At 62.2% G+C, this 12,129-nt stretch overlaps 2 protein-coding genes and 1 pseudogene across 6 annotated transcripts; 1 reads left to right on the top strand and 2 right to left on the bottom strand.

Moving 5' to 3' along the window:
- Nucleotides 1-115: 115 nt before the first annotated feature.
- Nucleotides 116-8,080, bottom strand: LRRC45 (leucine rich repeat containing 45). Its single transcript, XM_081030043.1, has 17 exons — nt 7,391-8,080; nt 7,016-7,077; nt 6,584-6,654; nt 6,116-6,294; nt 5,825-5,953; nt 4,327-4,439; nt 3,927-3,985; nt 3,553-3,630; nt 3,155-3,290; nt 2,990-3,067; nt 2,792-2,903; nt 2,614-2,684; nt 2,099-2,191; nt 1,793-1,885; nt 1,137-1,310; nt 917-1,064; nt 116-685 (listed from the first exon to the last, which is right to left on the bottom strand). The coding sequence occupies exons 1-17, from the start codon at nt 7,608-7,610 to the stop codon at nt 489-491; spliced, it is 2,013 nt and encodes a 670-aa protein (XP_080886169.1). The 5' UTR covers nt 7,611-8,080; the 3' UTR covers nt 116-488.
- LOC308489236 (small nuclear ribonucleoprotein G-like) lies at nt 4,747-5,239 on the bottom strand (annotated as a pseudogene). Its single transcript has one exon. The product of its transcript is annotated as a small nuclear ribonucleoprotein G-like (transcript).
- On the top strand, nt 7,971-12,122 carry CENPX (centromere protein X). Of its 4 annotated transcripts, none has more exons than XM_081030114.1 (5): nt 8,042-8,403; nt 10,931-10,982; nt 11,142-11,195; nt 11,454-11,542; nt 11,655-12,122. In XM_081030114.1, exons 1-5 carry the CDS (start codon nt 8,158-8,160, stop codon nt 11,667-11,669), a joined length of 456 nt encoding a protein of 151 aa, XP_080886240.1. In that variant the 5' UTR covers nt 8,042-8,157; the 3' UTR covers nt 11,670-12,122. The 4 variants fall into 4 exon arrangements, with proteins under 4 accessions (XP_080886241.1, XP_080886240.1, XP_080886238.1 ...); XM_081030112.1 differs by having other exon boundaries at nt 10,757-10,982; XM_081030115.1 differs by lacking the exon at nt 11,655-12,122 and having other exon boundaries at nt 7,971-8,403; nt 10,757-10,982; nt 11,142-11,477.
- The last annotated feature ends 7 nt before the right edge of the window (nt 12,123-12,129 follow it).

Below are 12,129 nucleotides of genomic sequence, written 5' to 3'. Positions count from 1 at the left end.
GTGAGGGGGGGGAGAGGGGAGGTCTTTCCTGCAGGGCCCAGCAGAGTATCCTGAGACCCTGCAGTGGTTGGGAGCATGGGCTGAGGTAGTAGAAGAAAGGCACAGGGCTCAAAATGTATCACAAAGTACAAAAGTTCTGTATTTCAGAACACCCCCAGTGAGCGGTCAGTGCCTGCTGTCTTCGCAGTTACACTGTAAAAGGTGGTTGTAAAACACGGCAGAGGGGAGCTGGGATAACTCAAGACACCATTCCCCCAGATTTCCATCCATCATGGGCTCATTTTCTCAAGCACATTGGTGTCTGATGCACTGGCCACTCCAGCCTTCTTGGTCAGCCAGGCTCCATGCGCACCCGGTCAGGCACCCAGGTGGTGAGCTGCAGCAGAACCACTCGCTAATCCATCTTGGCACTGATTTCCAAGCACACCCTCAACGGCCTGTCCCCGAGAGTCACCTTCCTGCCACTCCTGAAAACTGCCTGCCTCCCCTCACTTTTGAGGGCTCAAAGCCCTCAGTGGGGACCCCTGCACGTAAGCCAGGACAGCATTTTGCAGGAAGCTAGCCCTCTGGGCCTCCTCATCCCGAATCCTGGCCATCTCTGCCTCCTTGAGCCGCAGCTTCTCCCGAAGAGAGGCGTTCTCGCTCTCCCTGTCCAGCAGCGCCTCCCGGTGGTCACTCGTGATCACTGCAGGGGAGGAAGAGCAGTGAGAAGAACCACTGGGTGTTGTCTGGGCACTGGGCACTGAAGGTGACCACCGAGAAGCCAGGCAGGGCTTGCACAGGACCGGCTGGATGCAGACACACTCAGCTCCCCATGCCAGCGCCTCTGGGAGTTGAGACCCAGGCTCAGCTGCAGCCCAGCAGTCTGTCGGATAACCCACCAAGGTGCTGCAGAGGTTGCAGGGGCTCAGCTCACCTTTTAGCTGGCGCTCCAAGGCTGCCACCTTCTCTCTCAGTGCTTCCTGGGCTGTCAGCTCAGCCTGCAAGCGGCCATTCTGCTCCTGAAGCTCCACCCGCACCCTGGTCACCTCAGCCACCTTTTCTTGGTCCTTTTTCCTCAGCTCCTGCCAGGCATGGTCAGTGATGTGTCAGCTGGACGCCATGGGCACCCCGGGGGCCCTCGAAGTCCCAGCTACCTGCTGCAGCTCCTCCAGCCGCCGCGTCAGACCCTCCACCTGGAGGCCCAACTGGCTGGCCCGCGCCTGTGCCTCAGCCACCATCTGCCTCTGCTGCAGGCAGGTGCCCTGTGCCTCGTCCCGCGCCTGTGCCAGCAGCCGCAGCTTCTCCTCCAGGTGACCCAGGCGCTGCTGCTGTGGGCGCACAGAGGGGCTGGTGAGCAGCAGGGGCCGCAGGGTGTGGCCCAGAGCTCAGGTGTGCAGTGGCTGTCGGGGAGGGGTGCCTCCTGGGACCCCGGGGAGCTTTCATGTGCAACTGGCAAACCAGTTTCTCTCCAGTCAGTTTATTGATCTGACCGGCTCACCTTCCATGAGCCTCGCAGGGGCACCCTTCCTGGCTGCCCTCCCCCCTCTCCCAGGAAGACTCCATCCTGCCCTCTGGTGCAGATAGCCAAGCCCCTTCCCCCAGCTCAGGGATGGATGACAGTGGCTTTGTGGGGAGTAGTACCTACGGGACAAGTGTCCTGCTGGGACTCTTCCCTACCCCCTGCACCCCTGGAGCTCCTGTCCCCCAGTCTCCCCAGGCCCCATCTCCCCCTACAGAGCCAGCGGGGCAGCTCACACCAGCCCCTCAGGCCCCACTCTGGTGGGCACTGTGGGCAGCGGGCTGGGCTCACCTCCTCCAGTCGGACTTGGTTCTTGGCCTTGATGAGCTCCTCCTCGACCTGGCCACGCTCACTGAGTGCCACGGCCTTCACTCGGCTCAGCTCCTGCACCGCAGACAGCAACCACTGAGCCTACGCCTCTGGCCCCCCACCAGCCCCAAGGGCTTTGCTCACTAGGCGAGGTGTCCATGGCCAAGGGAGTCCTCATGCCACCTTACTAAGTCCCTCTAGCCTCACGGGGACATTGATGGGTGGGTCCCCAAGGGAGCTTGATGAGGCGGAGACACAGAAGGGGTGTCCAGCGCAGCACGTGCTCACCTCCTCTAGGGACAGCCGCGCAGCCTCCAGCCTCTGCACTCTCTCCTGCATGGCCCTCTCGGTCTCCTCCAGATGGCGAGTCATGTGCTCCACCTGGCCAGGTGCAGAGCAGGTGCGGGGCTACAGGCCGGTTCCCCAGCCTCCCTGGGGGGCTCCCCACCCTGGGAGGCAGGGCAATCTTGGGGACCCTGTTCCTTCCAAGGGGCGGCCCTGAGTGGCTTCATAGGAAGTGGAGATGGAGGGCACATGCCAGCACTATGCCCCAGGTGGCACGGAGCACACAGCCACCTGTGCCGTGGCCCCAGAGCAGCTGGGGTCCCTTCTAGAGTCTGGTCAGGTTCTGGGTCTGGCATCTGCTGGGGCTGGTGGAAAACCGCCACCCTGCACCCCAAGGCTGGTGAGTGGAGCCCGGCCAGGGGTGTACTTTGGGGACACCAGGCCACACTGAGACATCTGCAGGCCCCAAGCGGACAGTGGAGGGAGAAAGAGGCCACATGACACCACTAAGAAGGCACCTCCTTGAAGCGCAGATGCTCCGAGTCCTCCAGGCTCTGCCGAGACCTCTTCTTCTCCAATTCCAGGCGCTCTGGAAGCCCAGGGGAAAGCGTGGAGGGGCTCCTCGGGGTGCCGCATTCCCATGCCCCCATCCACCCCACACCATGGGCTCCCGACCCCAGGGCCCTCGGTGCACACCCTCAGCCTGGATGGCCCGCATCTTGAGCTCAGCTGATGTGTTGGTCAGCTCCTGTCTGGTCAGGAACAGCTGTTCCTGCTGCGACTTCACCTTCCGCTCCAGCTCGTCTACCTGGAAGCCCGCACCGTGGGAGGAAAGGTTTGTCCCAGCCCATGCCCGCCCCGGGCTCCCTGGGGCCTGGCCCCACACCTCCACACCTGGTTTCGCAGAAGCAGGTTCTTTTCATTGGCAGAGGACAAGTCTCTGAGCAGCGTAGATTCCCGCTCCGCAGCTTCCTAAGGGTGAGAAGGGAAAGGGCACCACTGGTCACCGGCCACCACGCACCCCCTGCCTGCTCAGCGCCCTCTCTGCTGCCTGCCCACCTGCTGCTCCAGCCTGTGCTCCTTGGCCTGCCTCTGTACCAGGCTCCGGTGCTCCTGCTCTGCGGTGGCCAGGAGCTCCCCCAGGTCCTGGGCCTTCTGCTCTGACAAAGCCAGGGCAGCCTCGGCCATCTGCAGCCTGCAAGGAAGGAAGGGCCAGCCCGACCCCAACCCCTCTGTGAATCCTGCCACAGCCTTGCAAAGGCCTCCTGTTCTCACTCTTGCCAGGCCACTATTCACCCCAGCTAGTGCTTACCTCCTCCAAGAAGCCCTCTGGGGTTCTCATGCACCCACTTCCCACCTTTACCTTGTACGTGGGGACTCGGGTCCTTGTCAGGTGGGCATTGTCTCTAAAGTGTTGTGAAACTACCCTGTCCTTCTCTTGACCCCCCTCCACTCACTTGGCCTTGAGGGCATTGACGATGGACTGCCTCTCATTCAGGGCTTCCTGAAGCTGGCCCATGCGTGCTGCCGATGTCCTGTGGGCAGAGAGCAGGGTCAGACAAACCCAAACCTCAGAGCCCTCCCAGCCCCGGCCCTGCTGGCAGCTGCCCTTCCTCCCACTTATCCCACACTCCAGGTACTGGGCTGAGGAAGTGCTCTGTGCTCCCTGAAAACTCCAGCCAACTTCCTCAGAAAGCACATGCTATGACCTCATCCGTAGGCAAGTGACAAGGCTCAGGTTAGATCCCCCCGAGGCCGGAGCCAGAACCTGAACCCTGGGTACTCCAACCAAACCCCAGCCCTGCCTCCCACGGCCCTGGGCCAAGCTTACCTAGTGCTTCTTGCCAACTCCTCTCGCTGCTTATCAATCGTCTCCATCAAGTCCAGAAACTGGGGACAGACACAGCCAGAGATCTGTCAGGGCCCAGAGTCTGCCTGCTCCCGTCAGGTGGGAAGGAGAGTAGACGCCCACCAAGGCAGCAGGACAGCAAAGGAGGATGACTGTTGCACATGGAGGCCCAGATGCCCCCAGAGGAGCCTGTCCACCTGCCTGGCTGGAAGGAGTCAGACCAAGGGAACACCGCCTGGGCCTGGGTGTCAGCCGCTTGGAGTCCAGGGCCCAGAGAAAGGAAAGGTGGCCAAGGCATAGAGGCCTTGGGGGGCCGTTCATTCACGCAGCCAGGGTGGGATCCTGGGTGCGGCTCTGTGGTCAGAGGCGGCCCCGTTCTCACCTGCTTGGACTTCTCTTCCTGGAGGTGCCTCACTTCCTTGCTGAGCACACGGGCACGGGCCTGGTTCTCCCGGAAGGTGGCCTCCCGGTCCTGGTTGTGATCCATGGCTTGCTCTGTCAGAAGGAGCTGGATTACCCACCAGGGGCTGCTCAGCCTGGGGGTGGCCAAGAGCCGGCCCCGCCCCACGCCCAGGAACCAGCCATCTGGGAACCACGACTATGCGAGGTAGTGTCTCACCTACACATTTGGTAGACCCCTAGTGCACTAGGGATGAAAGCCTTCAGTGGGGGTGGGGTGGGGGCAAGAGCGGGGCCAGGAACCTGGGTGGCACCAGGTGCAGGGGGCACGCACAAGGAGAGGAACACTTGGGCTCCCTCCCAAAGGTCAAAGGTGGCTGTATGACTGTTTTGTTTTGTTTTGACTATTACAAAAGTTTATTTAACAAAAATGTTTAACAAGAAATTGTACCCGATCCAATTTTTATATTGTAGTAAAACAGCAGCTGTGGCGAGGGGACATGGGGAAAGTTAATTTCTCTGGTGAACAAAGCCATTCTTTATACTCGTTCCAAGGCTTCTAACATGATGATACTATTTCCTCGAATGACCACCATTCCAGTATTGTTCTGCTGCCCACTAGTTGCCATCTCCACACATTCATCTATGACGACATTCATAAGGGATCAAATCCCCGCAATATTCCTTGGACGTGCCTGCCGCCATAACTTCTTGTCCATAAATTTTTTCAACTCGGGAGGGTGAGCTTTGCTCATGGAGCCTACACAGCGAGCTCAAAAGAAGCCTCCCAACACAATTCATCGGCTGTATGACTTTTAACAGGCAGCATTTGGAGAGGGACCAGCCAGAGGCAGCCGTGGAGCCACTCTATTACAACAGCTGGGGTGACCCAGAGGCAGGCCAAGAATGGAGAAGCTGGAGATGACACAGGTTGGGTAGACCCAAAGGGAGGTGGTGACCTGTGCAGAATTCCAGCCAAAGCTTGGGCCCTCAGGTCGCTGGTGCTGCGGGCAGGATGAGGAGCCACAGGGAGTGGCAGAGTGTTTTGCTGGGACGGGGGCTGAGGTGTCCAGGTCATGGACAGGAGGGGACAGTGCAGGCTGTGGCCTGGACCTGGTGGCTCCATTTCCACACGGCTCTTGGGCACAGCCACAAACTCAGGTGTGATGAGGGCAGATGCCACTTGATGAGGGCAGCAGCACAGCCATCAGGGCAAGGCCCCAAGACACATTGCCTCAGCTTCCTCATCTGTGAAATGGGTGACCCTGCCTCCCCCACCTTGGTGGATTTAAGAACAGAATGCGCAGGTGTCAGGAATGCAAGGGGTGGCCCTGGACAGTGAGTGCCGTGCCAGCCCGCTGCCACCTCTCCTTCTGGGAGCTCTCACCCTCCCTCTTCCTCTGTTTCTAATTTAGGCTGCCATCAGGATGCGTCTGCATGCTCCCTGGAGGCTGGGCCTCCAGCTTTATGCATGCCCCTACCCACGGCTCTGAGGACATCGCTGGGGACACTGTTCCCAGCCAGCTCCAGCCTCCACAGGGTTCTGTTGCTTGGCAGAGAGCTCACCAGGGCCCGGCCACCCAGGAGGCCGATGTTATTCCAGCGCAAGTCTGGAAGAGATACCTGTTATCACCAGAAGGAAAAGCTTTTGGGCCCAGCCCAAAAGCTTCCCTGGGGGAATCGCCCACAGAGCAGGGGCCAGCCTGGTTCTCCCCACCTCCTTCGCCACCCCTTGCTTCAGGAAGCGAGACAGCGGTCTGCCAGGGCCTCACCCAGCTGCTGGAGGCTGGTGTTGCTCTTCAGGGCCAGGGCCAGCTCCTCTGCACCCTTGTGACTAATCTGGTTGTTGCGTAGGTCCAGCTGCCGCAGGGTGCTGTTGGCCGCCAGGGCGCCACAGAAGGTGGCGAAGGCATCTTCCCATGTGCCCAGGTTGTTCCACTCCAGGGTGAGGCTGTGGGAAGGGTGGACATGAGCTGTGTGGCCCACGGAGCGCCCTGCTCCCACGGGGTCCAGGGGGCTTGAGGAGGGACGCAGGCCTGGGGTCTCCAGCAGGAAGCCTCGAGTCCCGTGAGTATCTTGTACCCGTCCACTCCCCGCAGATGGACAGATGGGAAACAGACAACTGGCCGGAAGGAGTGAAGGAATGAACTCTTGGGTTGCAGAACCCTGTTCTCTGGGGCCAAGCCTGAACCTGCAGAGAAAGAGGGGGTTGGGGGTGGGTGGGGCCAACACCACCTTACTTCTGAATGGACTTGTTCTGCCGGAGGAGTCTTCCTAGAGCCTCGGCCCCTGCAGCCCGAAGGTTATTGCCCTAGGACAGGAAGAGACAGAGCAGGCACGTTGTCCTGGCCAGGCTCAGGTGCATGTACTCCGACAGTACTGCAGGTGGGGTTGAGGCCAAGCATAAACCCTGGCCAGAAGGTCTGGCTCCTTTCAGATGCTTCCTTCCCTGACCGCAGGGAACCTCCTGGTGTGGGCTTGGTCAGTGTGCTTATGGGGACACTCTGGAACTCATATTCCCACCCTCCAAACCCCCACACGTTCACGAGACCACCAGGAAACGGTACAGAACCCTGTGTGCCAACAGCCCTTACAGACGGTGTCTCTGGCCACTGCCCACACCCCATGGCCTCCCTCCCCTCAGGTGGCATGCCCAAAGGCAGTCCCCTCACCTTTAGATCCAGAAACTGAAGGACAGTGTTGGCGCACAGCCCCTGGAGCAGCAGTACGGCCCCTGTGAGGGGCACAGCAGTCACTCTCTGTCCCTGTGGCCAGAGCACACTGTGACCCTCCCAAGGTGGGATGCTAAGGCTTGTCTTTTACAGAGACGTTGCTCTCTGCTCCCGGGTTTCAAGCAGAGAGCTGAAACCTTAACTATGGAGCACAAGGGGGAGGGGGAGTCCGCCCAAAGAGCTACATGCACCGGAGCAGCAGTGGAGCAGGGGGCAGACAACGCCAGGGAAGGCTGCCCGGAGGCAAAGGGCTGGAACCCAAGCCGGCCATGAGGCTGCCAGGGCTGCCCGGCCCCAGCCGCCCATGGTGCCCACCTTCTTCGCTCAGCATGCAGTCGCTCAGGACGAGCTCAGTCACAAAAGCCTCCTTCTGCAGCAGCTTGCCCAGGGCCCCGCAGGTGTCAGCTGTCAGGCTGTGCGTGGCCAGGTCCAGCCGGCCCCGCGGCAGCTCGTGCAGTCGCTGCAGGACAGCGTCCTGGGGCTCGGCCCCACTCTCCTTGCACAGCCGGCTGTAGGAGCGCCGGACCTCCTCCATGTCCCCGGGTGCCGGCAGGGCTGCCTCAGCACGCGCCCAGAGCCAGGCCTCACCGGACGGCAGCCAGCGACGCGGGAAGCCGAAGCTGGGGCAAGGGGAGTGCTGGCCCCGCTGCGGGGCTGCTCTCCCGCTGGCAGTAGGGCAGGGCTTCTCCCCTGGGGGCAGACAGGGACTCCCGGCAGCTCAATGTGGGGCTCGACGACCCCAGGTCTGACCGCGGCAGCCGAGGAACGAAGAACGAACTGAGTTGTTTCTACACGCGGGCGGCCCCAGGAGTGCAAGGATGGCCAGAGGACCGCCCGAGGATGGGGCCGACGCGGGAACGGAGATCCCTCGGGGCTAGGGCCTCCCGCGGCGGGGCCGGTCCAGGCATCGCGCGTACCCTCGCGCCCCCAGTCGTCGCACCACCGACCCCTGCTCCCGGCGGCGGTATACCCCGCCGCCGCGGCGCCTCAGTAACCAGGAAGAGCAGGGAACGCCGGGAAAGCCTGGCAGAAACTACAACTCCCAGGAGGCTTTGCGGAGGAAGGGCGCTCGCCGCGGGCTAATGAGGGCGAGGAACGGGCAAGCGTTGCGGGCCTCCAGCCCGTGGAGCCGAGGCAGCGCTCTCACGGCCCATTGGATGGGGGGAGCGGGGGCGGGGCTTCGGAGGGCGCGCTCCGGGATGATTGGCTGGAGGATCGGAGGCGGGGCTGCAAAGGCGCGCTCCGTGCTCATTGGCGGGGGGTCGGGGCTCCGGAGGGCGCGCGACTCGGCGCGGGTCATGGAGGCAAGCAGCTCCGGCTTCCGGAAAGTGAGAGAGGGGCCGATGCGGGGGCGGACGAGGGGGTTGGTGGGGACACTGCGGCGGGACCGTACGCGTGACACACGTGTAGGCCTTGAGCCAGCCCGGCGCTGCGTGCGAGTGCCTTCTAGGGCGAGCCCACTCCCAGAGCCCAGCCACGACCCCACCCCGCGCGTCCTCCGCCCTCCGGGGTGCAGTCCCGCGGCCCGGTGGCAGAAGGCCGAGTGGTCTGGGGCGAGAGGGAGCGGGTCTGCAGAAACTGGGCAGGGGTGGGCGCCGCGACGGCGCAGATGCGGGGGACCTCGGAGGAGCCGGAGCCTGCCGCCCACGGCCCGCCGCCGGCATCCGGCGGGCCCTTCTTGTCCCTAAAGCGCTTGGCGCAGGGCACCGTTCCGCCCAGCTCGCTGACAGCGTCACACAGCCGCACGCACAGCCGAAAGCTTCCTTTGGTCTGTGTCACCTGAGCCACGTTGAAGCCCCGCGGCAGCTGCGTCTCGGGGCAGCACGTCCGTCTGGGTTCGGTGTGGCGTGGGGGGCCCTCCAAGTCCTTTTCGGAGCAGCCCGGCGCGGTCACACCTGTTCGGTGCACTTGACGGGGACTAGCCCGCTTAACGCTTACCACCCCGGGGACAAGGTGGTGCTGTCCCCACGGACCGGGGAGAAACGAGGCAGGCCCGCGCTGGGCGCGTAGGTGTCCCCTGGCTCCACGCCGGAGGCTGCGACTAGCTTCTGAGTCTGGCTTTGCTGCTCTGTCCTCAAGTTAGGTGGCACTGAGTCCTTGAATCGGGAAGGTGTGCGGGGAGGGCCTGTGGACCTTCGTGGGCTGGGGAGGGCAGGAGGAGCTCAGCCCCGTGTGGGCACCTGTGTCCCTCCTGACCCCAGTGGGGCTCAGCCTGGCAGACGCACGGGGACTGCCTTCGGGTTCACCTGCTGCCTCAGCCCCCTCTTCCTCACCCAGGATCATGGCTCAGCCCGGGCCCAGAAAGGGTTAGGCACCTAAAAGGGGACGTCATTGAGGCTGGGTGATCCTCCATGGTGGTTGTGAGACACCCCCCCACACACACACACCTTGTAACAGCTGGAGAGCGGAGCACAGGGCTTGGCCGTCATCAGGCCGACCTGGACAGTTCTGCAGTCCTGGCGCCACAGGCTCTGGCCAGAGCTGTGCTCACTGTGGATGAGGGTGATGGACGGAGGGGCAGTGGTGCCAACGTGCAGTGGGACAGAAGCTGAACCCATCCCAGTTCCCATCCTGCTGAGTTCATGTCACTGGTTTGTTTGGGAACTGCCACTCCCAGTTGGTACTGACCCCTTTAGTTAGCGCTTCCTGGGGGTCTGGGAGCAGGTGGGGCAGTAGAGCCTTCTGAGCCCTTCCTGGTAAGTGGCAACAAGGACCAGCAGGTGGCACCAAGCTCACGCAGCCACTGCTGGGACGGCCAGGCCTGCGGCTTCCCCTAGTGACGTAAGTTTACCCTTCTGAGCCTGGGCCACACCGCTGTCCACTCCGCTCTGCTCCTGAGCTTTGCTGAGCTGCACAGGCGAAGCCGTGTGACCTCCCGTGGCTACGGGGCAGCCTGGCCAATCCCCAGCTCACCTTCCCTGTAGAACAGTCCATTTTGTTTCTGAGCTCCTGCTCGCCCGCTGCTGCTGTCCTCCTGCCTCCCCAGGCGCTCTGCTGGCTCCTGCCCTGGGAAGCCTTTCATGGTCCATCCACACGCTGCCACCTCCCAAATCCTCATCCTCAGCTCCAACCTTCCTGTAGGCCCTCGGCTCCAGCCACCCACCCGGCTGCTTTGCTGGGGCATCTGAAGCATGTCCTTCACTCAAATGTGTCCTAAGTTGAGCTCCTGAGTCCCTGGTCCCCAGAATCCATCTCCACCCACAGCCCCCACATTTGTGGAGTGGCCCTATCTTTTGGGTGCTCAAGCCCCTGCCTTGTGGAGTCTCGGCCTGGACCTGCCCATGTCCTATTCATGTCTGTCAGGAAGTCCTGCAGATCCCCCCGGGGCTCTGTTCTCCATGCCCACCGCCCACTGACCAAATAGCCAGGTCTCTGCCCAGTGCTGTGGTCCCCAGAGCACTCATCTCATAGGAAGACTCTTTCCTTCACCTCTCCAGAGAGGGACCGCGGATGGCACTGACGCAGCACCTGCAGCAGGTCTGGCACAAGATGCGTGGTATTGGGCGTGGACAGACCTGTGAAGGGGCCCAGCATGGGAGCAGCCACCTCCAGCCCCTCACAGGGAGTGCCTTGGCCCCGGGGCGGGAACACCAGACTCTCCTGGATTCCAGGAGAGGGGCAGGCTGGCACCTGGGCTGCTCCCACCTGCCTGCCACATGTGTCTAATTTCTGGTCCTGAAGGCATCCACAGGGAGGTTTCTCCCACCGCCCAGTCCCCCACCCAGAGGACAAAGGGCGTTTCAGGCCAGAAATTACAACCCCTTCCCACCCGGAACGAAAAGCCTAAGGGGTCTGCAGCATTTGGGTGGAAGGGGCGGGGCCAGTGAGCCACTGACGTCCTGCTGGTCCCCCCAGGAACTGGTGAGCAAACTGCTGCACCTGCATTTTAAAGATGACAAAACCAAAGGTGTGTAAGTACGGGGATGCCGGAAGCGGGGCTTGGGGTGGGGCTGCCAGCTCTGTGTGGGCCACCCAGGTCAGAAGTGGGGGTGTGGGGGAGCCTGCAGCCCCTGAGTAGGTTGACAGCAGGGTGCAGCCCTGTGACCTGCGCCTCTCCACCTTGCAGTTGGCGGAGATGCGCTGCTGCTCATGGCAGAGTTGTTGAAGATCTTCGTCTCGGGTGAGCTGAGGGACCCCACCTTGCCCAGACCGCTGGTCCCGTCTGCATTTTCCAGTGGGGAGACAAGAGTCACCCATTTTCCCACATTACCCTTTAGGCTCTGTGTCCCTAGAAAGCTCTGTGTTTCAGGGGCCATAACCTCAGACTCCTGAGCTGCCAGCCAGCAGGGGCAGGGAGGCAGCTGGAGCTGAGGCCCAGGGGGATTGGGGTTCAAGCCCCCCAGCCTTCTGTACCTCTTGCTTCTCTTTTTCACGGCAGAAGCAGCCATCCGCAGTGTTCGGCAGGCCCAGGCAGAGGACCTGGTCCGTGTGGACGTGGAACAGCTGGAGAAGGTGCTGCCTCAGCTGGTAGGTGGGCAGGGGAGGGACGAGCTCATGGGTCTGTCCTTGTGCCACCCTCCCAGGAGCAGGCTTGGCCGTGGCTGGCACCTGTGAGGCTGAGTGCTCCTGTCCCCCACAGCTTCTGGACTTCTAGGGGTTTCCACCCTCACTCCAGCCGCCTGCCTGCCTGCATCACGGCCCAGCCCCATGTCCACGTGTCTCCTGTGGCCTCTGGCTTCAGACAGGGAAGAGGCTGCTGATCCCTGACTCTCCTACAGCCCCGAAACTGGGCCAGTCTGAGCAAACGCACCCCTTTCCCTCACATCCTCCTCTCTGCCCCCAATAGCCTGACTAGAGCAGAGGGCACTGTGGGGGGGGCCAGCCCATGGTGAGCACCATGTTGGGGGCTAGGAGCCCTGGGAAGCAGGTGCCAAGGAAGAAGCGGAGGCTGTCTTCCACAGACCAGCAGAGCCGCAGCCCTACCACCCCGACATCAAAGCTGGTGTGTCAACTCTTAGCCATGTGATACTCGCTTAGAAGCTGCTTCTGGGAGCTATAGATTTGTCCTCAGAAAGCAACACCAATAAACCAAAGCTGCCTCTCTCAGGCCCAGC

The sequence above is a fragment of the Rhinolophus hipposideros genome, assembly GCF_964194185.1.
Source record: "Rhinolophus hipposideros genome assembly, chromosome: 20".
In the NCBI taxonomy this organism is placed as follows: Eukaryota; Metazoa; Chordata; class Mammalia; order Chiroptera; family Rhinolophidae; genus Rhinolophus; species Rhinolophus hipposideros.
Note: the sequence above shows the minus strand (reverse complement) of the source record. Positions and strands in the feature narration are given on the sequence as shown.